Here is a 27,440-nt window from a genome sequence, read left to right as displayed (position 1 = left end):
TACACATCTCAAGTTGCTTGATGCTATGCTGATCTCGACGGTCGTACGAGACGTATATATATTCTATTCGATGCAAACACATTGGGCCTTCTCGAAAAAAAGAGAGAACGATACAACGAGAATTTGGCGGATTTAGAGTCGCCTGTCCTACCTGAATTCGCTAGCCTCAGTTGTTGAAGCAATCGTTGAACTACTCTCTCATTCTCATTAATCCTGCATGGAGCGGGAAGCATCCTATCTCCTTCAGCACGAATGCATAAGAGAACTTAGTTTCTACATCGCACTATTCGAAGCTACAGAGGCACGATGCCATGCAGATACATCAATAAGTGTGTGGGAGCTTCTATCCTCGACACTGCAAAAGATCTCTCTTCTGGCACGGAGGCACTACAAGCCGGTGAGTTACCCCCCTAGGGATCTCATGAGGAGATACAGCTCGAACTGACATGAGCAGGTCTAACGGGAAGCTCTGAGTGTGCCGATGGTTACTCCATAACGGATGATGTCCAGCGGGATGTGATTAAGTACGCGTCGTATTGCGCACTCGGACTTGCTGGTGAGCTCGAGGGATGTTCTTGGTCGGCTATGAGCGACAGCTCGGGAATGTGGCGGACCTAAAAATGCGTGCTATTGCTCACCCCTAGAGTTCACCTTCTCATGAATCTGTCGTTGCTCAGTTTGGAAATCTATAGCTGAGAGACAACAGACGTAGAAAAATATGAAAATAACTCCAAGTTGGAGTTAGCCTGTAATTATGCACCTCTGAATTTCAGCCCTTTACCTTCTACTACTGCTCTGTCTATGCAAGAGGATTCGGCTGGGCATCGCTCTGAACAAAGTCGCTGCACAGTTCGTCTACAACAACAAGTTGGTTATGATAATTCCAGTGTGAGCAAATATACTGGAAAAATCTCCAGAAAAAAAAGAAAATTTTCAGACTGCAAACTTTGAAGTGTATGGGGTGGTGGGCAGTATGGCTAATCGCCGTTTGCTTTACCGTCAGCAACGTTCCCGACGCCAAGATCAAGACAGGTGTGCACGCGCAGTTCACAAAGTATGGCGCTCAGTAGTCTGCTAGGCACCTACACAGACTACGCAGTAGCGGCGAGTTATGATGAATGCGTTGAACCATCTCGGGTCTATGTATAGTGAGAATCCTTAGTCGCTACGAGAAATGCGCAATTTACTCCTTGTAGCGGACGATATACCGACGACAACGGGCTTATTCAGAATGTGTACGCGTGCAAGGAACCAAGATATAATTTGGGTACAGCTCTGACCTTTACATAGGTGTAGCCACACTGTATTTTAGATGCCTTATTCGCTTATGAGTTCTTTTCCCTTCTCTGGGTTAACGCATTTGTCATAGCTTTCGGGCAGATGATCATTGCTGGTGCCGTTGGTGTGTGGTAAGTACAGTGCTAACCAAACAGTTATGCATATCAAGATTTTTGAGAAGGCTTTCTTCAGTTCGAATAGAGACTACGGAACGCTTCTAAAACATTGGTGTCAATCGATTCACATTGTTATCATGTTGATATTACTCAAAGTTGACTTTTGAACTCTCAAAATTTTGGAAATATTACCTTGCATAAAACTCGGTTCCCACTGTAGCTACCAATATGAAAATACCAAATACCAATATGAAAATTTTGAGAAAATTCTTGTTGGCGTCCGTACAATTCTTCCCAAATTCGTTTGTAAACTTCTATAATCAGTGAGGAAACTCCTGATCTCAGCTGAGGAAAGTAAACTTATATTCCAACACTGGTAGCTACGACGCCTGTGTGTGTAGTGAGGAGAATTCCGCAGGTATTTTACGCCCAACGATGCTAAGGGCTCACTCGGGACTAAACCTCTCCGAACCGGCATCAAGAATGCCGTTATCTATCATCAGGGGACCTTAGCATTTGGGAGCTTCGTTTTGGCAATCGTTCAGTTCATAAAGTGGTGGCTGAGGTGAGCTCGTCAGCTTCCGACGGCCGTCAAATTGGACTTCTCTCGGTTTCTCAGATATCTCGCGAAGCAAGCTAAATTGCAACACAATAAAGTTATGACGGTTCTGTTCAAAATTCTCAGCTACTGTGTGGCTTGCTTTGAGAAATGCATAAAGTTCCTCAACAAGAATGCCTACATTCAGACGGCTTTACTAGGTCAACTATTTCTCATTATTCCCTCCCATCAGTGGTGGCAGGCACTAAATTCTGTACAAGTGCCAAGAATGCTTTCTTCTTAATCCTCCGTAACGCCGCACGCATCGGCGTCCTCGGCGCGATCGGAAATGCAGTGCGACTATTTGGGTATCTGTTCATAATGGGTAAGCTCGGTAACTTACCTCACTTTAAAGCATACATCTGCTGGACTCAGGCGCTACTGCCGCGGCTGGTTATTTCATCACGTTAGAAATGTACGATGGTGAAATCAACAGCCCAGTGGTGCCCATCATCATTTTTGTCGTGGTTGGGTAAGTTGAAGGGGAATTTCCTTCACTATTCTTGTTGATTGTTAGGTATGTTGTGGGCAAGTTGATAACGAACGTCTTTGGTCTGGCCGTTGATTCTATGTTGCAATGCTTCGTGGCTGACGAGGAGTTGAACAAGGCCTCGGGTGGAGCACAGTGCACGCCTCCATTGCTCAAGAAATTCCTTGATAAGAATAGCAAAAGATGAAAAAGTTGAGAATGCATCGTTATTGTTTACTGTCATGATCTTTTGAAGCAGCTGCCGCGAGCACTGCCATGTTGTGCGCGAGGTGTGACTTGAAGTACTTACTTATATTGTGTTAGTTTTGGTGGAAAGTGCAACTCAAATTGTCCTGTGGCTCAAGAAAACATCTGAAATCTTCACTTGGTCTTATTGGATGGTTTTCAATAGAAAGTTGTGAAGGAAGTTGACGATGCCCTGCTCTACGTTGGTGTCGCTGTACATAACCGTTGTAGAGGCTAGGCTCGACAACAAACAGATAATTGAGGCAGCGGAGATGCTATTGAAAGCTACGCACACAATCGGTGAAGGAAGCGAAGCGAAACCAAAGGAGAAAGAGAAATTAATGAAGGTGTGGTAGCGGCTCAGCTGTTGCGTATGTTAGTTCGCCATACAGTTAGGACGTCGCGTGGTATCTGCACTGAACGAGACGGCAACAGAACAGGGCCTGTTGCTTGCAGTGAAATGCCTCGAGGCGTTCGCAGCGGCGATGCCTGTTGAGGCAGCGAAAGATCTGAGAACGCTGTTCGTACTCACTATGAATAACATGGCTCAGTTGAGAAAAAAAGAAGGGAACTTGATGAAAGCTACGGAATACCTCCGAACAGTTATTGGCACAATAAGCTTCGACAGAAACGAAGAAACCGCGAAACTGTATGTTGCCACTTGTATGAATCTGAGTGAGTTATGCAGTGCAACGGGAGACTATGGCGAAGCTGTTCGAAGCGCTAGGCTAGCATATGGGGCATCTGAGGAGTTGCTTGGTTCGGGAAGCGATGAGAGTCTGGCCGTCATGCACGCAATCGCCTGCAACAACTATGCAGTGCAGCTGGTCGCCGAGGGTGTCGATGTGGAATCTGCGGAAGGGTTCTGCCGTAAGGCTCTTACTATCGTGGAAGGTCTATCAGGAGAGCAAAGTCGTGAATTGAGGCTAGTGTTCAAGGAGAGTTTGAAGAGAATGAAAGTAAGCCATGTAGGAATAAGTGAAAACCACAACGCCGATGAAACTGCTCATGCGAGCTCAGCGACCAGTAGTGTTGCCGAAACTGATGTCCGGGGCATCGAAGTGTTAGAGAACAGCCCCCAGGGTCCGTCCGAACTCCATCGTCAGGCTGAAGTCAATGATGATGATGATGATGATGAAATTCTATGCGATAGCCCAGTACATGATTTGCTCGAGTCTTTACCGGCGTCGGCCAGGGAAGTGACTTCAAGGGGAGCACCGGTCAATGAGCCTAAGTGGATTCTCGAGGACAGGGAGTATCATAGAAGCGAGATTAGTGTGGTAACTGAGCCGCACACACGAGAAGGGTCAGTGAGCCAAATCGCTGATGCCGAGAAAGATACTCGTGAAGTGTTAAGGCTATGCTCGGAGGATGTGGTCACTGCAGAGAGCGAGAACTCTAGCCAAGCTGCGCAGCTCGACAATGAGCTCTCGTCTGCTGATCCGATGTCCGTCGACAACGAAGTTACAGAGGCTATCACTCAGCAACCCCTGGCGGTTGGTTTAACGGATACCATTAATGACACTACAAAGCAGAGCATCCTGGGCGAGCACTTATCGCGACCGGAGCAGTCGGCGTCCGAGGCTTCACTACGAAGTCACGAACGCCAGGAATCGAAATGGAGGGATCCGAGTTTCGGGGTGAAATTTTTCGCTGACCAAATGGCAAACGCAAGCCTAGACGATTCCAGAGATCTAGGGTCACCCAAGTGGGCTGTACGATACGATCCAATTGACGAATCATATGTTATTACGGATAACAGGGGCGAGGAATGGATAACGAGGAGCGATGAGCAAGGAGGACCACGATCGTGGATGTTGTCGAAATAACATTTTTTTCATAAACTGCACGAATTGAGTTTCGAGTACGACGGAGTTGTTTCTTCCCAAGTCGTAGAGACACTAGCCAGACCTCGTTGAAATATAGGTTGCCGCGTTAAATTCTTGCCAGTGAGGATTCTATTATTTCTGGTCCCCTTGCTATCCTATCACTAATGCAGTTACATCAAAGGTTTCTGTGTTCGCCAGCAAAACAGTTTAGGTAGGGTACCCGAAGGGTGCATCTGTACTCGATCTATATGTTCGGTGTGATGACACTCATCCCTCCACTTCGCTCCGCCGACACAATTATGCGATAGTGCCACTATCATAGTGGAGACAATAGTAGCTAGCGTCTAGCCTAGCTATTCTACCCTCCTTCATGGGATAGTTTCTATAAGTTAAGCTTCGCATAAGCTCATTTTACTTGTGTTATCAATCCCTGAAGCTCAGGGACACCGGGTCGCGGGCATTCGTTACCTTCTACTTATCTCGTAGCTCGACCGAAATTAATGTTAGAACGAAAAGTGTTATTAAGACGAATTTCACTCCCTGGAGTTCCTTCTTTGGCCCAAAGACGCTTCGAATCTACAACAGAACCCCAGTCAAATCGTTGTGTGCGTTTTAAAACCCCCAAAGCATGGGCTTATATGCTGAACATTGCCCAACATGTCCGTAATTTAGTCCACTCCACTGGAGCCGGTTCTCTAATTTCCGAGTCTAAGTTTTCGGAAAGGCTCAAAATCCGAAGATTCACGGTGTTTAGCCTTCCTTGGTCACTGGGGCAACATCCTAATACTTGGTGTTTTCCTGAGACCCAACTGATGTCAGCGGCGACTCGAGAAATGGGCTCTCCCGAGGGATCACACTTTAGTCTATGAACTCTCGGAACTCGAAAACGGAGCACTCGGAAATCGGAACGATTTTAACACGCTCTATGCTTCTATTTGTCTTCGAAATTGCGAAGTCACTTGCAGAAAAAAGGCTGCCCCAGGAATCGAACTCGGGTCACAATCGGAATGCCGCAGCTGAGTTGTGTCGGTAGTCTGTGGTGTTTTCGTCGAATTGCAAGTTCGTACTCATGACACTTCAGACTTCTGGTGTTGGAGGAGAATGTGTTCGCTTCCCTCAGCTGAACTCAGAGGTTTCCTTATTGCATTATATTCTTTCACACACGATTCAGGGTGGAGGTGTATGAAAATCTACAAGAATCACCTAAGATTTCCTCACCGTCCTCAACTCCCGTAAGGAGCGTAATTTTTTCCCAGGCAAATTCGAAAATACGACGTTTCTCGTTAACGAGTTCGATTGAAACGTTCCTCATCATACAAGCAATACATGATTGGATCATCACGTTTCTCTGCTCTTAAGGAGGCGGAGGAGGCCTTCGATCGATATCTACATGCTCAAACGACCTCTGTAACAAGTCGTTAACGAGTTTCTTAGTCGAACATGTGCATATCTTCCAAAACTGGGCGTCCATATCTTCATGAAACGCTGCATATCTTCTGGCCGTTTCCAGTCTACATGGTGTTTCGGTGTTGCCACTGAGATCTATTTCGGTTTGCTCTAAAGTGGTATTGTTCTGAAGCGGCCGTAGCGGTGCTTTTGCTCGTAACGCTATCGAGATCCTCTCAGCCATTTGTTGTTTTTCAACTCAGCTTAGCATTCAGTCCTGCATGTCACCACCCAAGGAGCCTTCCTCGGTTTCAACGTATGCTCTGGCGAGTGCGTTATTCACCACAGCATGTGTTGGATTCGCCATTATTCCTTGCTATGCTTACCATATGAAAGATGCAGTCCTCGTCCCCAGACTTGTAATCACTCTTGTTATCCATTACGTTATTATTCATGTTTTATGTTCAGATGGTCGGAGCTGTGGTTTCTCAAGGAGTTACTATGGACATGCGAGCCGCGTCTACGTTCTGTCTTAAAGGCGTCATCACCCTCTGCTTTGCATTCGGCTTCGGTGAAATCATGTACCAAATCGTCTTAGCTGTTTGCCAGTGCTTGAATGCTGAATACTCCCGTATTTGGGCCACAGTGGTTACTTATCCCTTCAGCCTTCTCTTCGCATTGGGTACGCCAACGTCACGATGCAAACTTGGAGATTATATCATGCCCAACGTTGCCTCGGCTTTCGTGTACATTCCTACTTCACTTTACTTTGAAGAACCAGCCAAGGAGACTCTAGTTGCCTTCGTTATGGCCATATATGCATTTTGCCTACCTCTGGTGCTGCTGGCTATTCTCAAGGTCTTCGGTTTGCTTATTACCCCTGGTCCGCCGGCTAAGATGAGGTTTGCTTACGAGGCCGCTAGGTTCAACGGAATTTTGACTGATTACTTCGTCAGTGGAGGCACGCACAGAAAGCTCCTGGATGCTGCTGAGAAACGCTTCAGTGGTATCTGTGTGAATCTTGCTAGAAGTCCCCTGCCCCCGGATGTCGCTACTATTCTCTTCCACATGTCGGGAGAGCTTTTCGCCCTTCATGAGAGTCTCACTGAGATGGGCGACTTTGAACCAGCTGTGGTAGACCAGTTGTGGAAACCCATCGCTGGTGACCTTCTGGAGCTAAGAACTGAAGTCGATTTGGTGTTGTCGCGGACGGCTGAGGGCAATACTGATGATGATAACGGCAAGCTTAAGCAGAAGCTAGGCGACTGTGAGGGCAGTCTGCTGAGGTCCTTGGAAGACGTCGGAATGGTTGTGGCCAAAAGTGGTATAGAAAACGGCCCGTCTACCCCTGAGGTCATCCGATTTCACTATGCTATGGGCTCGCTGGTGTATTTCGCGTACCTTGTGGAGAAGTACAGAGAAGTCGTCGTGAAGGAGGGACAGAAGGCTTATGAGGGCGACAACGAGGTGAGTCGAGCACAGTTAGTGTGACGTCTGTTTGTGAGAGTTTCATTCGATGTTAATTGAATTTGTTCTGGAATTCAGAATCGATTCTAGCAGCGTATTATACGTTCAAGAAGCGATTCTGAAATCGCTGTTTCTGAGTTTCGAGATCGGTTTATTGAACGATTATTCAGGTTCGTTCTTACGTACGTCCATTTATTAGTTTTGGGCGCGCTCTTGCTGGATGGTGGGAAAAACCATTCTTCGCTGACCTCGAGGACAAGGCTGACTTGCGTCGTCGGTTGAAGTTCCCAATACGTTACAGTATCGCGCTCTTCTGTGTGGTACTGCCGTTGTCAGCTTGGGCGACATACAGCGAAAATGTTAGAATGCATGCTTTCTGGTCGGTAGTGCCCATCTATATGTGTTTCCTGCCGACCCCGGGAGCATCTTTGCTCAAGGGAACGCGACGTGCGATTGGTACCGTACTGGGCGCGGTGTGTTCACTTATATGTATCGCTGCCAATCCTGGAGACAAGGCCGCGTTTCTGCTGGAGCTGCTGATCTTCAGCTTCGTTGGTAGACTGGGTCGTGTCGCGGTACCTTGGGTCGACTACGCTGGTTTGTCTTCCCTCTGACTTTCACCGTGGTTGGTTTTGGTTCGCTACTCCTCACTGGTTCGACGAGTTTCATGCTTTATAACGCTTGTTGGCGTATCGCTTTCACTCTGTGCGGAATAGTGATCGCCATGACCGGGAGCATCCTTGCTTTCCCACAGTTTGCCTCTGATGAGCTACGCCGGGCTTCCGGGCGTGTGCTGCAGGATGTGGTGAGCCAGATTGAGCGCCAGTTCAAATTAGTGGTGTCCATTAAACCTGATGATGACAGTACAGTCGCCGGAGACGAGCTTGCTGAGGGCGTGAAAGATCTCGGTTTGAAGATATATCGGTCGCTAGCCAACAGAGAATCTCTCAAGAGCGACGCTAGGGCTGAAATCGCGGTCTTCGGTCCCTTCACAAAAATCTTGGATGTTGATCGCAGAGTTATGTTGGAGCAAGAACTGATCGCGGAAGTCTTGCGTGATGCGTTGGTGCTCAGCAGCTCCTTGGGTTCGGCAGCGCCTTTCCTGGCGGATCCATCTGCAAGGAAAGCCCTGCGTCCGCTTATAGGAGCGATAAATGGTCTTCAGAAGGCTGTGGGGAAGTCGGCCGAGACGATATCACCAATGCTTTCTTCTGGACAGAAGGTTGAGATTCAACCCATCGTTGACGATGTAAACGTGCAAGTACAAGAGTGCACTGACCTTCTGGTGGAAGTGCGTAATGACTATCTCGTTGATATTGTGGACGGTCAGAGTGATCTACGTAAACTGAAGAGGGAAAGTGGATTCAGGATTTATCACACAATCTATGCTTTGACGGCGTTCGCCGTGAAATGGAGCACTTTGGAGCGTAACATTTTCGGTCGACAAGTGATTGCTGATAACTCGGCAGATCATTCTGAATCGGACCACACTGTGGTAGATAGTAAGGCCTCCATTAACCAGAGGAAGAACAAGCCGACCATGTAGGGTCGATTATTAAAGCGCTCCAATGTATTCTCTTGAAATATCTCTTGTTCGTGGCAAATTATTGTGTATTGCTCAGTTCGTCATAAAAATACCGTGATGCTGTGGCTGTTCAGTTTTAACGCTGCAGCATCGAATTCAACAACTCTTGATTTACTGTCTCGTACGTCTGGTCATTTTCCATTCTCATAGGGGTTTTCGACCGTTGTTCGTACTGTTGAGTTCCAATGATTGTCACTGCGTGATTAGTTTGGCACATATAGGATATTATGTGTATTGGAGTTTCCCCCGTGATATGAAAAACACTAGTGAAAAACATATTTCACGACTACTACAGGCCGCGAATATCGCGTTTTCACCGAGTTTTACGCCACTTCACGTAAAACGGGTGAAACTCCATTATACTAATACGATTGACAAATAAAATAGACATTATATAGTATACATATGTTACCATTACATTACACTATTCGTGGTACTACACTACTACTACTTGATACTTTGGGTAAGGATATTTGTTACTAATTTGGCCGAGTCTTGTGCATATTGTGATGAGTTGCTTCCAAAGCCGACTATGTAAATGCACACAACCATCCTCTTGTTACACAGAAACCAGATTCACAAACATGCAAAACATACAAGCTAAGCTCGAGGTTTGACCATGTCTTGCGTCTTGGGCATGCCAGGAGACTGTCCAACCCATCGTCCACCAGCTGTTCTCCGTATGCTCTTAAAGCCCGACTGTGTGTCAGTGGGGAAGAGCCAGTGACTGACGTTCGTATAATAGTGTGGTCGCCCTCTAGGTTGAAGTCGTGAACTAAACAAAATCACAAATACGTGGTGATCGATTCTTCACAAGTAACAACACACCTCGTGTCCTCTCCAATAGCTGGAGGCGCGCCAGTCTTCTTCCGAACCATCAAAGGTGGTGGTATATTAACTTTCTGTGATCTCCATACCCACGGCATAATATTAGCACGCCAATGGTCTGCCCTGTTCCGGATGACACCCGAGTACTTCTTAAATTTGTATCTGATACTCACATAATTCTCAACTTCAAATGCCCCCCGACCGAACAACGCACTTATCGCGTTTTCTAGTTAGATTAAGCTCATGCATATCGTGCATCATAATGAGCCGCCTGGCCAGCTTTCCCTGATGTAACGCAGCAGGCTCCACTTGCTTATCAGGAAAGGTCCGTTCGGCGACCTAACCGTACTAAGATGGCTATCACAATTTCGACTATATACTACCATTAATAAACTATCTCGCATCATCTCCACCACGTCGTTGTCGATACCGATGAGTGTCACATTCTGCAGTGAGTAGTTGATATTACTAGTACGATCTCGGCATAGTATAGCATCGAAGGCCTCCTCTGCCATAATCATCGTTGGACCTATATTAACATCATCAGCATCGCCAGTATATGAGAGCTCGATCTTTTGCAGTGTACCGAACAGCTGGATTCGACCAATTGCCGCCCTAAAACATGTAAGACCAGGCCGCGAACAATGCGCTAATAAGATTCTTCTAGCAAGTCGAGCTAATAATACGGTGGAGTTTCACCCGTTTTACGTGAAGTGGCGTAAAACTCGGTGAAAAAAACGGCGGTGATATGCAGTGGTCGTGAAATAAGTTTTTCACTAGTGTTTTTCATATAACTGGAGTGAAACTCCAGTATTCCACAATTCCAAAGCTACCTTATTAGAGTAAATACTAACCTTTGAATGGTATACGTATTACCCATCGATCCTTTATGATCGGCAAACCCAAAGATCCCCCGCCCCAAATGAGGGATGGCAACTGATCTGATCTCGGCGTGAGACGACACATATTCCAATGCCGATCGGATAGCATATCTGAACCGTCTCTCAGCATCTGTACTCGACCCTTGCCAAAAATATGGCATAACTACGAAGAATACTGCCGCTACGTTGTTGATACCTGAGCGGTGCCATATAACAGCATTGGACGAATTCGCCACATACCACACGATGGCGAGTTCAGTTCGATACCTATTATTACATCGCGAGTACAAAGCCGTATATATTACTATGAAGTATAGTACACTATCGAGTAATTTTATATGTTCACATTTGTTAAAAAAATTATCAATGAAATCGGTTACATACACTAACATCATTGGTGAAAAGTCGAAGTCAAACCGACAGATTTCTATCGCAGACTACCGTGAGCAGGCGCCGGTATCACTGTTCCGACCGGTAAACCTGAATTGAAGTTGGCCTTCACAGTGGGGCCGAGATCAGGAGGCTCTATTTGCTCCCGAAGAGACTCGTCCGATCGGACAAATCCAAAAACATCTTTGATGAGATCGCGACCACCTGACAACATACGATAAATCAATTCGGAATTCACCCTACACTCCGAAAAAAAATAAAGTGAGTGATCGCCCTGCTACCTCTTTCTAAGGCCTCGAGTGGCAAGCCTCTATAAGGCATGATATTCGGTGACATCGGCAGTATCAGACAATCTCCTTGCCATTCAAAAATGCTGCCGTGCTGAACCGTGATGCTCCCGAACTGAAAATTGCCATTCACTGGTTCATATCAACCGACCGAATCAATGTGAGAAAATATGCATATAGTGAACGACGAGTTTTGGTGACACCATGAAAGTTCTCTTGCTTTCCGTACACTGCTATGTGAATTCGTATAGGAAAAATTTCGCAGAAATTTGCTCAAAATCAAGACATGCAGTTGAGCATATGCCAACACTGAACTGATAACATTACCGGTTCGACAGGGACGTTGCAAACAGGTCCCCGATACGTAGGTTTGATGAGCTCCTCTAGGCTCGTCAGATTTTCATCATCCTCGTCCGCCCATATCCCCGTTGGAACTTCTCCCAGCTGTTGAGACTTCTGTTTATGTGGTGAGGAGTATCGAAACTTGGTTTCTATTCGTTGCCTCGGTGTCCTGAACCCGCGATCAATTCCATCACAGGGAACATAACCAGAGTTCGAATGAGAATCCATAAACACGGTTTACTCCCCCCCGTGTCGCGACCTTAGCTGTTTGTCAACCATCCATATCTGTTTGTCACCCTCATTAGCCGCCTGCAGCTCAGTCATCCATTGATTGTGTTGATGTAATGCCAAGTTCCGAGCCTTACTCTTCTGTTTGCCCAACCACGATAGATACCGTCGCTGGACAGCTACTGGCGAGGCGAAAGTACCACTGGTGAAGGCGACGTGGATCAACATTCCTAACAGCGCTAGCGAACGGTGAATGATGATTTTTTACCAAGTTAGAGTTGCCGACTCTCACATGATTCGCAAACGTTATCCAGGATCAAGTCCCTGTTGAGAAATGAACATATAATACATACTAAACCCGAGAATAAAGCCCTTGTAAGAAGGTTTACAACAAATTCGAGATTTATGCTTGATGGTCAGAGACTTGACATATGAGGATATTTGGCTGCCCTTGAAAATAAAAGAGTTCATCTATGTATAATGGGTAAGAAAACTTTTGCGTTTCTCACTCTAGTCAATTCAACGGATTTGTCAAATATTTCTCTCTAGTTTGGCCGACTATTTTCAACCAAGTCACCTCCATATCACTCCACGCATTAACTTAAACATATCGAAGAAAGTAGTTTTTCTCTACAACCTCCTCGACGGCGGCTCTACAACATTTCAAGACCAACCCAGTAAAAGCCCATACGAGATTGATAGGAGCCTGAATGAAAGTTCCCCCTCATACACCCGAGACCAGGCAGCGAGATTTCATTGTAATGCGCGTCATTGTTCAACACAACATAAGAATGTGTAGAGGATCTACACCAGAACTCGGGTCTGCGTGCGAAAATAGCACCACGCAGACGCACAGTCATCAATGGCGCGTGCGGCTCGGGCGAAATGGTTCGCCTCGAACATGTGGCCATCTTGACCCGGAGCATCCTTTCCAACACCACTAGCTTTAATGACAGTCAGACTCACCAGGATCAAATAGCTGAATTGGAATTCATGGACCTCCCACCGACAGCCGATCATCTATTATGTATAATAGGAAGGGGATGGGAAGTATCACCCGTATTAGGTGACGTGCAATAGGAGCGCAAGGGATGATGTTTCAGAAACTGTCAATATCTAGAACGCCCTTAAGCTTCCTCCCTGAGCCGACTAACCACCAGAACGGTAACTACTACATCAATTAAGCCTTCCACGTTCTACTACTATACCGACCCATACGGCCAAACAATTAACAACTCGATGAGAACACAGTGATGATCTTCGCAGGGAGGAACACGCTATAACAGTCACGTGCGATGGCATCAGCCACACACAATCAGTTGAACAGTCTGGTTGAAGGGGATAAATAGTCACAAGAAATGCGACAGACTATGAAGAAATTCCGACCACTATGGGGAACAAGCCACTGAGCCAACGAAGATATTAGACAGCTACACCGATGCTCTTAGAACACCAGTTCCGCATCCTTCTTCACGTCATCGAAGGCGGTGCCGACCTGGTCCTCGTTGCCCACGGCCATAGCAAGAACACCGGCTTCTGAAAAACACACAACATTTGAGGGAAGAATTACATCGTCATTTTGGAGACTAAAATTCCATTGTGATAGCCTTGTTCCCACACACGTACCTCCGCCCTCGGCGGCACGGTCGGCGGCCTCCTTAGCCTGCTTCTCCTTCTTCTTCTCGACAATCTTCTTCACTCTGAAGAACTCCTCACGCTCTTGCTCGTCCATAGCTTGCTCGATGAAGTGAATAATTGTCTCCATACGAGGAATCACCACATATTCGAGAGCGTTCACACGACGTCTACGGACAGGAAACATCAACAACAGCCACATGAAATACCAACACTAGCCTACGAAGTCATCTTGATTTCCTCATCTAGAGTAATGAAAGATGTCTGCAAGGAGGCCATCCTGACGAGCTGAGGGAGAAGTCGTCACATTTCACAAGTATACACAGGAAGCACTTACGAGCTCAAGGACCTTGGCATGTTGCAGTCTGCAGGTTTGAATCACTTGGCCACCCTGTCCAGCACCAAGGCTCATCATGGGGCCCTGAAGTGAAAAGAAATGATACCGATGAGATGAAATCGAATGAACGACTTACGTCCAACGTCGTATCCCTCTGAAGATCGAACTTGGGAAGGAAGACACCGGCAACGTTCTCAGCTGAAACCTTCAGAGTGACACTGAGAAGAAAATGAGATCAGGAGACTGAATAGTTACACCAGCAAGCTCACCTAGGTTTCTTGACTCGCTGAATAACAGTCTGGACGAAATCACTGTCGCCGGCCCATCTAGCCTTAGCAATAGAGAAGGAGCAATCAGCCATGTTCTCGCCAACAGCTTTCTTAGTCTGACAAGAAGGAATGATGAAAAAGCACTTATACAATTGCCAAACCTACATCGACGATTTCCTTGAGCATCTGCGAGAATCTGCTCTTAAGGGCATCACGCTTCTTCTTGAGAAGACTATGGCCCTTCTTGGCGCCGACACCCTTGGCCTTGAAAGTCTGCAAGGTCATACGGTTGGCTGGGGGCATTTGCTGGGACATCTCGAGAACTGGTTAAACCGGAAAAAACTTCTGAACAAAGAACAAGTCGAAATTCTTCCCGGGAACTACACAGCTGACTTCCCGTCAAATCTACAAGAGATTACATCACAGAGCTCGACGAGTTAAGCTCGCTAAAATGCAACTACACATTCCCATCAACACCACGACAAGGCACGAGGTCAAGAGAGTCCACAGAATGAACTCTGTAGATACTGAGAGAGCTAGCAAAGGCTCTCACTTAAAGCTCATCACGCTCACGCACAGCGAGGGTAGTTTCGGATAGAAGAAGCCTCAGCGCAGAAAGCGCAGCAAGAAGCGTGGAGATAATGCAAGACTACAAGAATTCAGCTGAGTCTTAGCCAGGGCCTATCGATGCTATCGATGCACCCGGGTTCGATCCCCGGTCGGAGCAATATGAGGAAGTGATGAAAACGTTGAATTCCCCACAGTCGTAAATGCTCAGTGAGCTTCTATCAGCTGCTGTTCGTACAATGGCTACAGCATTTCCAGGGCAATTTAATATTTTAACCGAATTTTCATTAATTTACCCGCTTTTTTTGGAAAAATACTTTTTTTTATTTTTCCCCAAAATTTTCATAAAATAGCTGGGTTTTTCAAAAGCATACCGACTTCAATTGAAGGCGTTCGAGAGGGCTGAAGAGTTCGAGCACGCCTATGCTAATGTCAACCTGCATCTTGGAAGACTGCTTCGAACTGATGACAGCTGTTATAACATTATAGTGTTTCCGTAGATATTTGAACCGCAACACTTCGAGACGAATCTCCAGGGAGGCGGTCGGGTAGGAAGATTCGCTCGTGTGAGGCTGTTGAAATCAAAACATTCAAGAAGGTTATCAAGTAGAGCAATAACGACTGTAACTCTGGAAGTTTATCGATTTCAAACTGAACCGATTTCGAGTAGTTCCATTTGGTGTGGTATGAATCGAAGCCTATTCACTTTCCTATTGAAAGGTCCTCTTAGTAGGAACTTGAATAGGCCCTTTCAGAAACCGTCAATGGTTTATAAATCAATAATGGTGATGATGGTGATAGAGTACGTCAAAGTAGTGCAGTGTCTTCGGCCAAGGGTAATGCTACTGATGGAATTTTCATTAACTCTATTTTGCCGAGAAGTGATGTTCTTCTTTATCTTTTTACGGTGAGAATTTTTTGGGGGGGAAATACGCACATGATCAACCACATGTGTTGGTGAAAATATGAAAATTGTGAGGAAATTTTGAGAGATTAAAATTGTTGGTTTCTGTACACTTCGTATGTGAACTTCTATAACTAGTGATGGAACTCCTGAGCTCAGCTGAGGAAAGGAAACATCTACATATTCCTCCAAAACTGGATGGGAGTTTCTCATATACTCGTCTCGGTGTTGGAAGGGTATGAGATCACGGCACGCATCGCCATCATCGGCAATCTACGTTCGACTATAATTTAGTTTCCACTCAAGAAAAACGGCACGCATCAGGATTGTTTTTTGCATACTCTCGCAGTGTGTTTTTGTAGTCTTTGAACTCTCAATGGATTTCGATTCCAACACGCCCGAATATGCAGCGTCATTCGTCTCATTTCACACTTCCAATTTCGTAACTCGCTACACTCTAGAGATCTCCCTCGCCACCGCGCCCTTCAAATGGCGAATAACACGTCGTTATTCGGAGTTCCTAGACCTGCGCAACGTCCTTGCTCTATCTCATCCAGTGCAAGTGCCTAAAATAGCCTTCCCCAAGAAGATCATATTCGCCTCCTTGGCGCCAGATCGCGTTCTCAACGAGCGCGCCCATGCGTTGACAGACTGGCTCAACCAAATACTCAGATCAGTAGAGCCTGATCCGATGTCAATTGCATTGAGGAAATTTCTTAATCTGTTCCAACCATGTAAATCTCTACCACCCGATATGTCGGTTGGTCTTGACAACAACAGTCCAGTCGGCCCTCCTGTTCGCAGTCGGGACGGGCGGACTCTCCTGGTGCAGCCACTTCCGGTTTATATCTTCTCTTATCTCGAGACGAGGGATTCTTCCCATCTGTCTGTTGTATGCAAGGGCTTCTGGCAGGCCTCGACGGACCCTCTACTCTGGTCGAGCACCGGATTGGAATTCTCTTGTCCAGATTTGGAACGACGTCAGCAAGGCCTGATCAGGATCTTGTACAGGGCTGCATCGACGTTGCCGCAAATGGTGCTTAAATTGAGATTCAACGGCACGCCGAGGCTGCGACAGTCGTTGCCTATGTGCATGCACTTTAATCGTCTCACGAGGCTGTGCATGCGTACACGGGACAGTGCTTCCTACCAACTGTTCTGTGAGATTCTGGATAGTGTGTGCTCGTCGGACTACATGCCCTTGCGAGATCTCGACATTTGCGGCCCCCTTGACATGGAGTGTCTCCGTCCTCTAGAAGAGGTCATTAAGCAGTTGGTCAACCTCCGACTCACTTGGACGGACAATCCCCGTCTTGGCTTTGTTGATTTGACTGAAGACATTTGCATTGTAGTTGAGGAAATGCTATCAGCCGCTAAGTCTTTGCGGGCGTTGGCAATCATGGCAGAAGACGAAACACGCCTGAGGCGATCGACATTCACAGACTTGATTGCTGTGGTGGCGAAGCTCCCTTTATTGGACGCCTTCGAGTGTGACTTCATCGATGACAATCAGCTGATGAATACCTTTTCCATGCCGGAGGAGGCCCTACGACCTATTGTTATGCACATGACTGGACTCAGAGCAGCGCCGAATATTCGCGGTAATGTATTTGCACAGCTTTTGCCGAAATTATCCCCGAATTTGATTTCACTTCATTTGGAAGAGTTCCAGAATCCAACACAGAGATGGATGTTCCAAGGCGTAATCTTGCCGCCGATATACTCCCTCAGTGACAGTCTTCACTTCGCTCATTTGACTGATATAACATTGACGGCTGTTGCTTCCCTGGCGACGTCGGGCTTGGCCGCACTAGTGGATGCTGCTGCGGAGAACCTGCGAGTTCTCGCGATTCGGGACTCCATATGGCACCTGTCGGACGAGTGTGGGGCAATTCTGAACTCGGGAAAGCTCGTGCGTTTGGAGCGCTTGGAGCTGATTGGGGTGAACGATCTATGGAGTGACGCTTTCCTCGAGGACATGGAGTCTATGGGCTCTTTATCCGTGCTGAAGTTGAGTCGGAGTCGGAATATGACCGATGCGGCTATTAACCATTTGAAGAGAGAGTTGACGCCTTTGGCGCACGCGGAAGAACTAGTGAGTGGAAGATTATTCGAACATGTACGCTCTGCACCATCGTGCCATACTTCTCACTTCTTTTCGCAGGCACTGGGTCCCTCGATAAGGATGAGTTCGAGGTCGCATGCCAGTCTGGGAATCCATCCCCATTTGAGTGGGACCAACGGCACTGGTTTGCTGGCCAGTAGCAGCAATTCCTTGTGCCACGAGACCGTCTTGACGATTCTGCCCTATGCTCATATATATGAGCCTATCCCTCGAGACGATGGCATCCATAGGCCGCCCAGATTCATCGTTCAACCATTGCCACTATAGATTTGGATATTATCATATTTTTTGAACATTCAACACAGTTTATATCTCGTGCTGCTGTACAATAATCGATCGTGCTTCGTGAGATTTAGGGGGACTTGAGTGTGAAAAGTTGAAGAAATGTGGTATCACAGAATATATAACGTGGTGGTCGAATGCAGAGGTGTATCCTCGTATGAATGCTCATTGGAGCGTATCTCTCACACCCCCGTTCCCTCCTTATACGAAAGGCGATCCATCCTTCCAACAGGTATACTTGATATTAACACTGATTTGGTGTATACCCGAATCTATCGCAGTGGAAAATGGCGGTGCCCTCATGGACAGCAGTACATTCCGTCCAGATAACGACGCCTACTAGGTGGTCACTCGCCTTTCGATATCAGTGGCGAATTCAATCACTGAATAGGTGTACTCGGTACATCCGCTGTTAATCACTGAGTTCCAGTGAGTAGACTACTGCTACAACTGGGTTCAACCACTCCGAAGAACGCGAACCCAGAGCATCTAGAGAAACTACAATCACTATCAACCTCACACATCCGAAAATTAAACCGATACATTCTCCGTCACCGGCATGAACTGAAATGGCTTTAGATGCATCATAATGACTTGGCGTTACATAAACTTACCTTATGGAGCCATTTGAGCTGCCTCATATTTGCCTCTGCCGCAGCGGCACCTCTAAAGCCGTGGCCTTCGCCAGGGAACACGACGAATCGAAGATCGGCGGCCATGCCGTCCGAGCTCCCTCGTTGATTGTCAAGTACATTGAAGAGAACCTTGCTGTTCGATACAGGACATACGTTGTCCTTTGACCCTGAAAAAATATGGAGCACTATTACTATCACATAAGGAGTGTATTTTTTCTTGGAAATTTAGCATTTCACACTAACTGAGCAGTGTTTCATGCTGAAACCTCAACAAGGCTTGAAAATGATGATGAGCTATGAATACACCAGAGTTTCACCCGTGATGTGAAAAACACTAGTGAGAATTACTGCATACCGCAAATATCGGAGTTTCCACAGAGCATTACGCCACTTCACGTGAAACGGGTGAAACTCCACTCAATAGCCAATCACTATCATACTCCGTTGAAGAGATTCGCTTCACCATGAAATCAATACTATAGGATTACCGTGCATGAGCAGTAGTGGAACCTTTAGCAACTGCAGAACCTGTGGGCCGAGTACATCAGCTTCTTGCAGCTGCGACGGCACCGGCCACACTGTACTTTCAGATTCGTTTGCCCAAAACTCATCTTCATAAGTAAAGTCACCTGAGATATGCTTATACAAGTTGGGGGGAAGGCGCTTTAGACTCACCCGTCTCTGCTCCGTTCCATCTGGTGGAAACCCACGGGTATCTCGCCACGACACATTGGAACATTTCCGGATGGAGTATGACGCATCGCAAGGCGAGGTATCTGCAGAAACACAAAATGTTGCTGAGTGAATTCAGGTAAGCAACAGAGGATACATGTAGCAATAGTGTCCACTTGACACTTCCAATTTTTCCCGAAACTACTATGAGAATTCTCTGCACGATCGAGATCTATTTATCATCTGTTGAGAAGGAAACCCCAAGCCTCATAATTCGAAGCTGAGCAACTTGACAACAACTCACCCGCCGTAACTGCCACCAACAAGGCTAACACGACCGGCTGGCGTTCCTCTCAGTTCTCTCTGCACATGCTGTATGCCACTCACTACTTCCTCTACATCGCGACTACCTGGCCTCAGGGATCATCCCGAAACCTACGATGTTCCCGGGAGCAACTTTATTTTGAATTTCCCACTTGAATAAGAGCAATTTTTTGAAATCAGTTTCCCATGCAAATTCGCCACAGTTATCAGATCCGTCTACGAGCAGCTGACGGTTTCTCTTACCCTGTGTGCCGATAGTCGCTTTACTCCAAGAATCACCAAAGCCCAGAGTACCACTGAAGGCAGGTACGAAAACTCTATACCCTCCCATCAGGAGATCTCGATATCTACACAGTTGACTTGTGCAACGCTTCACGCTTGTCGCACCTCGCATATATTCCAACTTTATTAATAGGGGAGATCCTCGAGCAGGGACCACCATGTAGACTGACCACCAACGGGCAATCCCGACGGGACACAGCATCATCCCTCTGCTGTAAGTAGTATAGCATACCACAACACCGATGCCCAGGGGCCACATCCCATTCGAGCTCAGTCACTGCCAAGGAATCAGCGCTGACGTCGTACGGGAGAGGGATGCTTCCGGCTAGCTTGCCAGTCTTGGCGTCAACAGCAACTAGAGATAGTGCACTGAAACGATCACATTTCCATACCACGCGCCGGACTAATCACGGTAGCCTCACTCATTCAACGTATCGCTCCCGTAAACGTAAACTCCTCCCTCAGGCTGATAGCCCATCGTTCTAGTCGTACAGGGCACAGACAGGACCAGGAGAGCATCAGTGTCACTAAACTCAGCACTGACGGCTCTGATGTACCTATCGTAAACACTGTAAGGTGATCAAGTCATGATGACCACTACGTCTTGTTATGGAAGCCGCACTGTACTGTCCACCAAAGGGTACTAGGAACTCCTTCTACCCAACCAAATCCAACGATGAGCTCACCAGGATGTGACACCGCAACAGCCTACGTGTCACACGAGATCCTACTTCGTCACTTTTGTCACTTACTCGTGTTTTGTTCATATCGTCAGTGGAAATTCCAACATATAAATTCAAATGAGTCGAAGCTGCTGGTGCCGACCTTGCAGGCTCTACGTAGTTCGCCATATACGCAATGTAGTTCCCACAAGGTGAAGGTTCATAACGATCTGAAATATATGAAGACTAATTCAAATTTGTACTAAACAGATACATCTGAAATTAACATACATTTTAACTCCGTACTGAATTTGGCGTTGCCATGTTAGAAATACAGTGCGTATTAGATGCTACTGTTGATAGAATTCAGTGACGATGCATGTCGGATCAGAACAACTAAGCATCCTAATTTGCATAAATTAGAGTATCATCCTCGATCGAGCTAGACGAGCCTCAGACCTACCAAGATTCCCCGCCTCAGTGGTAAGCGCTCTCGCCTTCCCTCCAATGGGCGGTGGCTCCAAATCAACCATCATCAGATCCCCAAGGGAAGCCTCCGTCGGCAACTGTAAGACAACACTAACAACTCAGTGCGACACATCCTTACGTCGGTCTTATCAACTCTCCATACAGCCCAGCTCCCATTGCGAGCAATCTTCACACCATTAGCAAGTCTGGGCAGTAGCTCTGGGTCATTAATTAGAGCTTCGGTCCATCCAGTTCGAGGGCCGTATCTCGGAAAAAAAAACGATAAAACGAATCTCACCAATTTCGAAAGATTCATAAACCATTCGCCTGCCCGACGTCGCTCAACAAGACTAGTTCTATACTCAGTCACTACACCTTCCCACACGGTCAATGTTGAAGATTATATACATACATTTTAATATCAGATTTTTGGTGAAGGTAAAATTAGCTCAAAACCCCATGTAGTTGAGGAAAACCTGCCTGACAACAATTGCGCCTTTTAGATGTCACGTACTGTACACCATAATCTCCACACTTCCCATACCTTGGAGTTTCATAAGTGGCGTAATACTCTCGTGGAAAACCGGATATTCGCGGTGATATGCAGTGGTTTGTGAAATATGATTTTTTTCACTAGTGTTTTTCATATCACTAGGGGGGTGAAACTCCATTAAACGAGTCTTACCTTAGCAATGCACAACCTGGCCTTTTCTCCTCGTGCACCCCGGGCTCGAACACACTAAGAGAGCACTACTACTTCGGGAGGAAGCAAATCGGCAAACTCACATTCCCTCCAAATCGTCATCATCATCATCCCCCTCAGTAGTGCCGTATGCGATAGCGACCGCCACTGGGCCTAGCTCTGAGGAACCAGGAAAGTCCACCTCTACTTCAATCTAATCTTCACGATAAAATTATTACGTTCATCCTACTACATCCTCTCATCACACAATAGAAGTTTTTCACGAAATGGTAAAAGTAAAATTCCGTATAAAAATTTTTGCAAAAATCCATTTCCATTCTTTCAATTTGTTTTTTCATTTGCTCAATTTGGAATTGGGAAGTAGTAATTTCATCATTGCCAACAACAAACTCCGAAGCCTGACTCAACATATCTCTCCAATGGCTGTTTCCAATGCGGGGTTTTTTGCGCTTTTTTCAATACCGAATTCCTTCTCTCGAACCGCTCACCGGGGACGAAAGTAGCATCGATGCTCTTGATAGTGTCCGGCCATGAAAGTACTTGTGAAACGACCAGAATTGGCTCCACTGCTGAGACTGGGGTACTGAGCACGCCTGAGCATAAACCACCCTACGGCAAGTGAGGACCCCCCATGAGGGAAGTCTTCCTATGTGACAACATTCACATGGGAAAACTGATCGGAGAATGTGTTCCTAGCCATACGTGGAAAATTCAAAATGAGCCTCTCCCGACAATTCTCTGTATACCATAATCATCAGGAGGTAGGATGCGGAGGTCGCACCGAGGCGAACCTCCCCTTCCTAGAGGACCAGATGGTCAACTGCAGCGTGCTGCTTGCACACTAGTAATGACCACCCTCTTCATCAATACTCACCTCGCCAAAGTCCTCCTTTCCACATCTTAAACAGAACACAGCCGGGCTCGTTACTCGGGATGGCCTGTTGTACCCCAGATAGAGAAAATCCAAAGTGTCGCGAAAGAAGGCGAGATCCGCCACCACCACCGCCTCCAGCTCTGACACTACACACTGATTCGAATGACTTGGAAAGTAACTGTTACTTTTGGCGTGTTGTACTGTTCGAGGATTTCTTAGATCGTATTCCGGGACAACTATAGTGTGAACCAGTCAAATCGATAACTTTTAGTTCAACATCAGTCAAATCCCACGACGTCCTGAAAAACCACAGAAAATGAAAAACCAATAACAAACTTTGGCAATGTTGGAGTATAAGTTCGCTTCCTTCAGCTGAGCTGCCGAGTTTCCTCACTTATAACAGAAATAAACATACAAATTATGGTAGGAGTGTACAGAAATTAATAACAATTTCCCGAAATTTTCTCATTTACATACAAATTATGGTAGGAGTGTACAGAAATTAATAACAATTTCCCGAAATTTTCTCATTTACATACAAATTATGGTAGGAGTGTACAGAAATTAATAACAATTTCCCGAAATTTTCTCATTTACATACAAATTATGGTAGAAGTGTACAGAAATTAATAACAATTTCCCGAAATTTTCTCATTTACATACAAATTATGGTAGGAGTGTACAGAAATTAATAACAATTTCCCGAAATTTTCTCATTTACATACAAATTATGGTAGGAGTGTACAGAAATTAATAACAATTTCCCGAAATTTTCTCATTTACATACAAATTATGGTAGGAGTGTACAGAAATTAATAACAATTTCCCGAAATTTTCTCATTTACATACAAATTATGGTAGAAGTGTACAGAAATTAATAACAATTTCCCGAAATATTCTCATTTACATACAAATTATGGTAGGAGTGTACAGAAATTAATAACAATTTCCCAAAATTTCCATATTGTCACCAAAACTTAGATATGAGACAATGTCAATGGTAGAGTATCCCTACATGGAAATAGTCGAGGTAGTGAGAGCCAGACTGTAATTGCTATCATCGTTGAGCCTCTCCCCCTCCTGCGACTTAACCGAAGAGGCATCGCTTGCCGCATACCGCAGTAGCACCAGACATCTGCCCTGTACCGCAGTAACAAAGCAAACGGAGGCGTTCAACGATGCAGTCTCGCTGGGTACTCGGTCGGGACTGAAAATAAGACGACAATCCCAAGGGTCACCCATGCATACGCCTATCCCTCTCACCTTGGGATCGGTTTAGGGTCAATCTCGGGTATAATAACAGGCACAACCATAAATGCAATATCTAGCAACAACAATAACAACGGCGACAGGGGAAACGATCGCAGTAACACAACAACAGCATAACCATAATTAACCTCATTAAATGCGATCAAAAATAGCTGCCAATGCGGCAACAATCAACATGGATCCATGAACACTACGCTCGACACTCTTTCTCGTCCATGCAGATCCGAAACACTGACGGCTGCTTTCGGTTTTTCAATTGCAAGCTGTGTGTAACTACTACACCTGCCTGCTCTGCGATTTTACAGCTCTACCACGGTATAAGGTAGCCCCACAAGGTACCGTCGATGAGCCTATCAACACCTTATCTCGTCATCCGCGATTCCTCCTCCTCCTGTAACATATTTCATCTCATGTATCGGTATGAATATTCCATCAGTAATTTCTATTTTCAACAAGTCTCAACCACATCTCATAATTGCCGTCATCCCACTCTACCATAACTCTCCCCTATCCTTTTAAGTGACTTTACTATCATCCAACCTCTTAACCATAACTACCATTTTTTCAGCGTTTATTACCAGTCCTACATAGTACGCTCCTCTAGAAAGAATTCCACCTGCTGAGTGAGCACACGATTCTCACATGTCGTTGATCTCAGAATGAAAGTGAAAAACTTGCCGCTAGCATAGTCTCGAAATGTCACATTTATCACAAAGCGATGTTAACCATAACTACGTCACTACAGTGAAGTGACGAAGGCTCATACGCATTAACAACTAGAACTAAAGCTGATCGACAAAAATGGAGGAAAGAACAGATATTGCTAACTGGACATAATAGTGATGCTACTATTTGAAATGCATTCAGTCAGTAACGGTAGAAGATTGAAAACAAGCAAGGATATAGTTACTCACGAAAATGAACCCGGGTTCAAATCTCCGTCGGGACGCTTCTAACTCTTCAACTGCTACCGAATTGAACAATCACTCACTTCATATCTACCGAAACCTTCTTTGCTGAATACATATCCTCGGAAAAATGAACAAGTACTGCACTTCAAATGCTCTCGAACTCAAAAGGGTCCGCTGAAATCCGCTGACCAGCCTCTGGCCTGGCCCGGCACGGCTCTATGTAAACCAGCGGGTACTTGTTCGCCTCCTTAACAAGATCATCTACAACACATATCAGTAAAGTGCTTCAACTCTTCACCCTACCTCCCTTAGATGCCTGTTCGGGAGGCACCTCTAACTGCTTTCCATCTGCTTGCGGTCCCAGCATACACAGAGTTTCCTTACTATTCTCATCAACTTTCACAGCCTGTGCTCGGAACGATGAAATCGGACGATTCGGACTGATATAAAACAACTATATGACTTCACTCCTAATCTGTGTCACCTGTAAATGCGGCCCCCGTCCCAATACCAACGCTGATTGCCATTACTCTGATGCTCATCGCAGCCGTACACCACCAGCTGGGCCCGACCGAAGGGCTTATTCCCACGATCAAGACACCGATTATAGCGTTTATTATACACTCTAGTACCAGCATGTGTCTGATAACAATGAGATGAGATACAAACCTCTTCCTAGCCTTCTACAGAAGGACTACCCTGGTCCATATCATCCTTGTATCGTGAGGCTCACAAGGCATGTACCTCAACTCTACCTGTGCATTCTCGTCCTTCACATTAGAATCCTTAGTAGTTCTGATCTAACACACAAAATCACTAAATTCTATCAACACGTAAACATTTAGCAGGAGCATTCGTAGATTCAAGATTAAAGACCCTACAGTGTGGACCAAGCCTTCATGCGAAGCAATATTTCCAAGAAATTCAACTTTGAGTAATATCAACATGATAACAATGTGAATCGATTGACACCAACGTTTTAAAGCAGTCCGTAGTCGATTCGAAGAAAGCCATCTAGATATGCATAACTGTTCGGTCCGCACTATACAAACCAGTACTTACCAGTGCTAAACACAAGCCACTTTGTATATGACGAATAGCATGCATTTTATCAAGGAGCAGACCTTGGTTCTCGAAAACCGACCAGAAACGATCCATGAAGCCTTCCTCGAAAGATTGGCATTGTAAACTATGCCGTACCTGATAACTGTTCCTCCTACTCGAACACACACAGTGTTGGAGGAATATACGTTCGCTTCCCTCACCTGAGCTCAGAAGTTTCCTTGCTAATCACAAGAGTTTATATACGAACTAGGATAGAAGTGTACAGAACCCAACAAGAATTTTCCCAAAATTTTCATTTTGTCACCGACACATGTGCATATTTCCCCCTTCCACGGCTTACAGCAAGCCTATCGCCTATATGAGGCCCCATCTGATTATGAGTCATCTCATATGCAGCAGCGCCATGATGATCCATAAACCAATCCAGCTTATCATCGAGATATAGGAAACCGGCTCGAGCGTGATTACGCTGAACCTGATAGAAAACATCATCCCATTGACTTTGAAAATTCATGTTGTAACACTCAAGTTCTCATGTTTCAACTAATCAACGCTTCCAGTCATGTCACTATCCAAAAGCACTATTCACATAGTTCACTTTCCATTGAAACCAAATCAGTGTTGGAGGAATAAACGTTCGTTTTCCACAGCCGAGCTCATGAGTTTCTTCACAAAAATAAAAACGTTAGAAATTGGGTAAAAATGTCCAGAAAATAATGAAAATTTTCCCAAATTTTCCCCAAAATTCTGTGGTTGACCATGTGCTCACCTGTCCGCTTCGAACCTTATTTTTCGGTGCCGGTCTCTCGAAAATGTGCCCAATCTTAGCCTCCCGATCCACCAATATCTTCCCCCCACACATCCATACACGCAGCGACTGCTCTATATTCTCGCCACCCCAGTCCAACATACCTAGCAGCACCAACAACACTTCGATACGCCGGGATTTCAACTAGGCTTACCTTGATCGTATCCACCAGACTCAGTCCACCACCGTTTAGTCATCAGCTGTATACCACCCACTGCTATCGGCACCTCATCGTTATTATCATCAAACCAATAAAACTCAAAGTTCCATTCAAACATCATCTTAGATCCACCGTCCATCGATCTGTGCTCCCATGTAGTACCTACCAAACCACCCGGGTTCAATTCCTGGTGATGACATTTTTCTACCATTAACATCAGTAACAATAGGAGTTACTATAGTCTTATACCCATTGTTAGCTATCATGTTTATCATAGATTGCATATAGCCCGGCACCACTCTGCAATGACCATCCAAGAACAGTATGTATGTACCCCTCGCCGAATCAGCTCCAATAATCTTCGCCCGTATTAATCCCTCCCGTTCTGGTAGCCGTAGTATACGTATTTTTCTTTTTTGCTCAGGCGTGAGATCCTCTAACACACCGCCCTTATCGAAAGACTGCACTACTAGAGGCTCTAGGGGATCTTCCGAGTTATCATCAACCACGAGAATTTCGGCCAACAACTCTGGTTCAGTGTAGAGGAAAGTATAGTAA

The 27,440-nt window shown here is 45.8% G+C and overlaps 9 protein-coding genes across 9 annotated transcripts in view; 5 read left to right on the top strand and 4 right to left on the bottom strand.

Moving 5' to 3' along the window:
• Positions 1-956: 956 nt before the first annotated feature.
• Positions 957-2,669, top strand: Pmar_PMAR013837 (ctl transporter, putative; the record flags this gene model as incomplete). Its single annotated transcript, XM_002774924.1, has 7 exons — positions 957-1,032; positions 1,313-1,409; positions 1,813-1,959; positions 2,014-2,153; positions 2,195-2,326; positions 2,368-2,464; positions 2,510-2,669. 7 exons carry the CDS (start codon positions 957-959, stop codon positions 2,667-2,669), a joined length of 849 nt encoding a protein of 282 aa, XP_002774970.1.
• A 523-nt stretch (positions 2,670-3,192) lies between these two features.
• On the top strand, positions 3,193-4,536 carry Pmar_PMAR013836 (hypothetical protein; the record flags this gene model as incomplete). Its single annotated transcript, XM_002774923.1, has 1 exon — positions 3,193-4,536. One exon carries the CDS (start codon positions 3,193-3,195, stop codon positions 4,534-4,536), a length of 1,344 nt encoding a protein of 447 aa, XP_002774969.1.
• Positions 4,537-6,203: 1,667 nt separating this feature from the next.
• Positions 6,204-8,003, top strand: Pmar_PMAR013835 (hypothetical protein; the record flags this gene model as incomplete). The annotated part of the gene is made up of 3 exons (XM_002774922.1): positions 6,204-6,341; positions 6,391-7,389; positions 7,560-8,003. The coding sequence occupies 3 exons, from the start codon at positions 6,204-6,206 to the stop codon at positions 8,001-8,003; spliced, it is 1,581 nt and encodes a 526-aa protein (XP_002774968.1).
• A 110-nt stretch (positions 8,004-8,113) lies between these two features.
• Pmar_PMAR013834 (hypothetical protein) lies at positions 8,114-8,935 on the top strand (the record flags this gene model as incomplete). Its single annotated transcript, XM_002774921.1, has 1 exon — positions 8,114-8,935. The coding sequence occupies one exon, from the start codon at positions 8,114-8,116 to the stop codon at positions 8,933-8,935; it is 822 nt and encodes a 273-aa protein (XP_002774967.1).
• A 639-nt stretch (positions 8,936-9,574) lies between these two features.
• On the bottom strand, positions 9,575-12,158 carry Pmar_PMAR013833 (conserved hypothetical protein; the record flags this gene model as incomplete). Its single annotated transcript, XM_002774920.1, has 9 exons — positions 9,575-9,749; positions 9,803-9,964; positions 10,017-10,141; positions 10,186-10,331; positions 10,679-10,879; positions 11,125-11,277; positions 11,355-11,475; positions 11,688-11,871; positions 11,962-12,158. The coding sequence occupies 9 exons, from the start codon at positions 12,156-12,158 to the stop codon at positions 9,575-9,577; spliced, it is 1,464 nt and encodes a 487-aa protein (XP_002774966.1).
• Positions 12,159-13,221: 1,063 nt separating this feature from the next.
• Pmar_PMAR013832 (vacuolar H-ATpase subunit D, putative) lies at positions 13,222-14,507 on the bottom strand. Its single transcript, XM_002774919.1, has 7 exons — positions 14,337-14,507; positions 14,172-14,287; positions 14,039-14,120; positions 13,903-13,986; positions 13,789-13,853; positions 13,557-13,735; positions 13,222-13,466 (listed from the first exon to the last, which is right to left on the bottom strand). The coding sequence occupies exons 1-7, from the start codon at positions 14,484-14,486 to the stop codon at positions 13,375-13,377; spliced, it is 768 nt and encodes a 255-aa protein (XP_002774965.1). The 5' UTR covers positions 14,487-14,507; the 3' UTR covers positions 13,222-13,374.
• A 1,511-nt stretch (positions 14,508-16,018) lies between these two features.
• Positions 16,019-17,907, top strand: Pmar_PMAR013831 (hypothetical protein; the record flags this gene model as incomplete). Its single annotated transcript, XM_002774918.1, has 2 exons — positions 16,019-17,741; positions 17,807-17,907. 2 exons carry the CDS (start codon positions 16,019-16,021, stop codon positions 17,905-17,907), a joined length of 1,824 nt encoding a protein of 607 aa, XP_002774964.1.
• A 673-nt stretch (positions 17,908-18,580) lies between these two features.
• Positions 18,581-23,982, bottom strand: Pmar_PMAR013830 (acylamino-acid-releasing enzyme, putative; the record flags this gene model as incomplete). The annotated part of the gene is made up of 16 exons (XM_002774917.1): positions 18,581-18,613; positions 18,664-18,851; positions 19,173-19,313; positions 19,360-19,460; positions 19,661-19,719; positions 20,220-20,331; positions 20,385-20,519; positions 20,788-20,854; positions 21,088-21,190; positions 21,232-21,358; positions 21,778-21,831; positions 21,879-21,954; positions 22,670-22,809; positions 22,855-22,968; positions 23,685-23,876; positions 23,933-23,982. The coding sequence occupies 16 exons, from the start codon at positions 23,980-23,982 to the stop codon at positions 18,581-18,583; spliced, it is 1,692 nt and encodes a 563-aa protein (XP_002774963.1).
• A 1,012-nt stretch (positions 23,983-24,994) lies between these two features.
• Pmar_PMAR013829 (UDP-N-acetyl-D-galactosamine:polypeptide N-acetylgalactosaminyltransferase T2, putative) overlaps positions 24,995-27,440 on the bottom strand; it is a gene marked incomplete at both ends in the record, with an annotated part of 2,671 nt that continues 225 nt past the window's right edge. The window contains 9 exons of the mRNA XM_002774916.1: positions 24,995-25,110; positions 25,153-25,289; positions 25,334-25,491; positions 25,548-25,649; positions 25,912-26,049; positions 26,255-26,389; positions 26,684-26,826; positions 26,877-27,044; positions 27,091-27,440. Coding sequence (XP_002774962.1) covers positions 24,995-25,110; positions 25,153-25,289; positions 25,334-25,491; positions 25,548-25,649; positions 25,912-26,049; positions 26,255-26,389; positions 26,684-26,826; positions 26,877-27,044; positions 27,091-27,440 — 1,447 coding nt within the window. The remainder of the gene's footprint in view (positions 25,111-25,152; positions 25,290-25,333; positions 25,492-25,547; positions 25,650-25,911; positions 26,050-26,254; positions 26,390-26,683; positions 26,827-26,876; positions 27,045-27,090) is intronic.

This window comes from Perkinsus marinus (assembly GCF_000006405.1).
Source record: "Perkinsus marinus ATCC 50983 genomic scaffold scf_1104296957160, whole genome shotgun sequence".
Lineage (NCBI taxonomy): Eukaryota > Perkinsozoa > Perkinsida > Perkinsidae > Perkinsus > Perkinsus marinus.
This window is presented reverse-complemented; position numbering and strand designations above follow the sequence as displayed.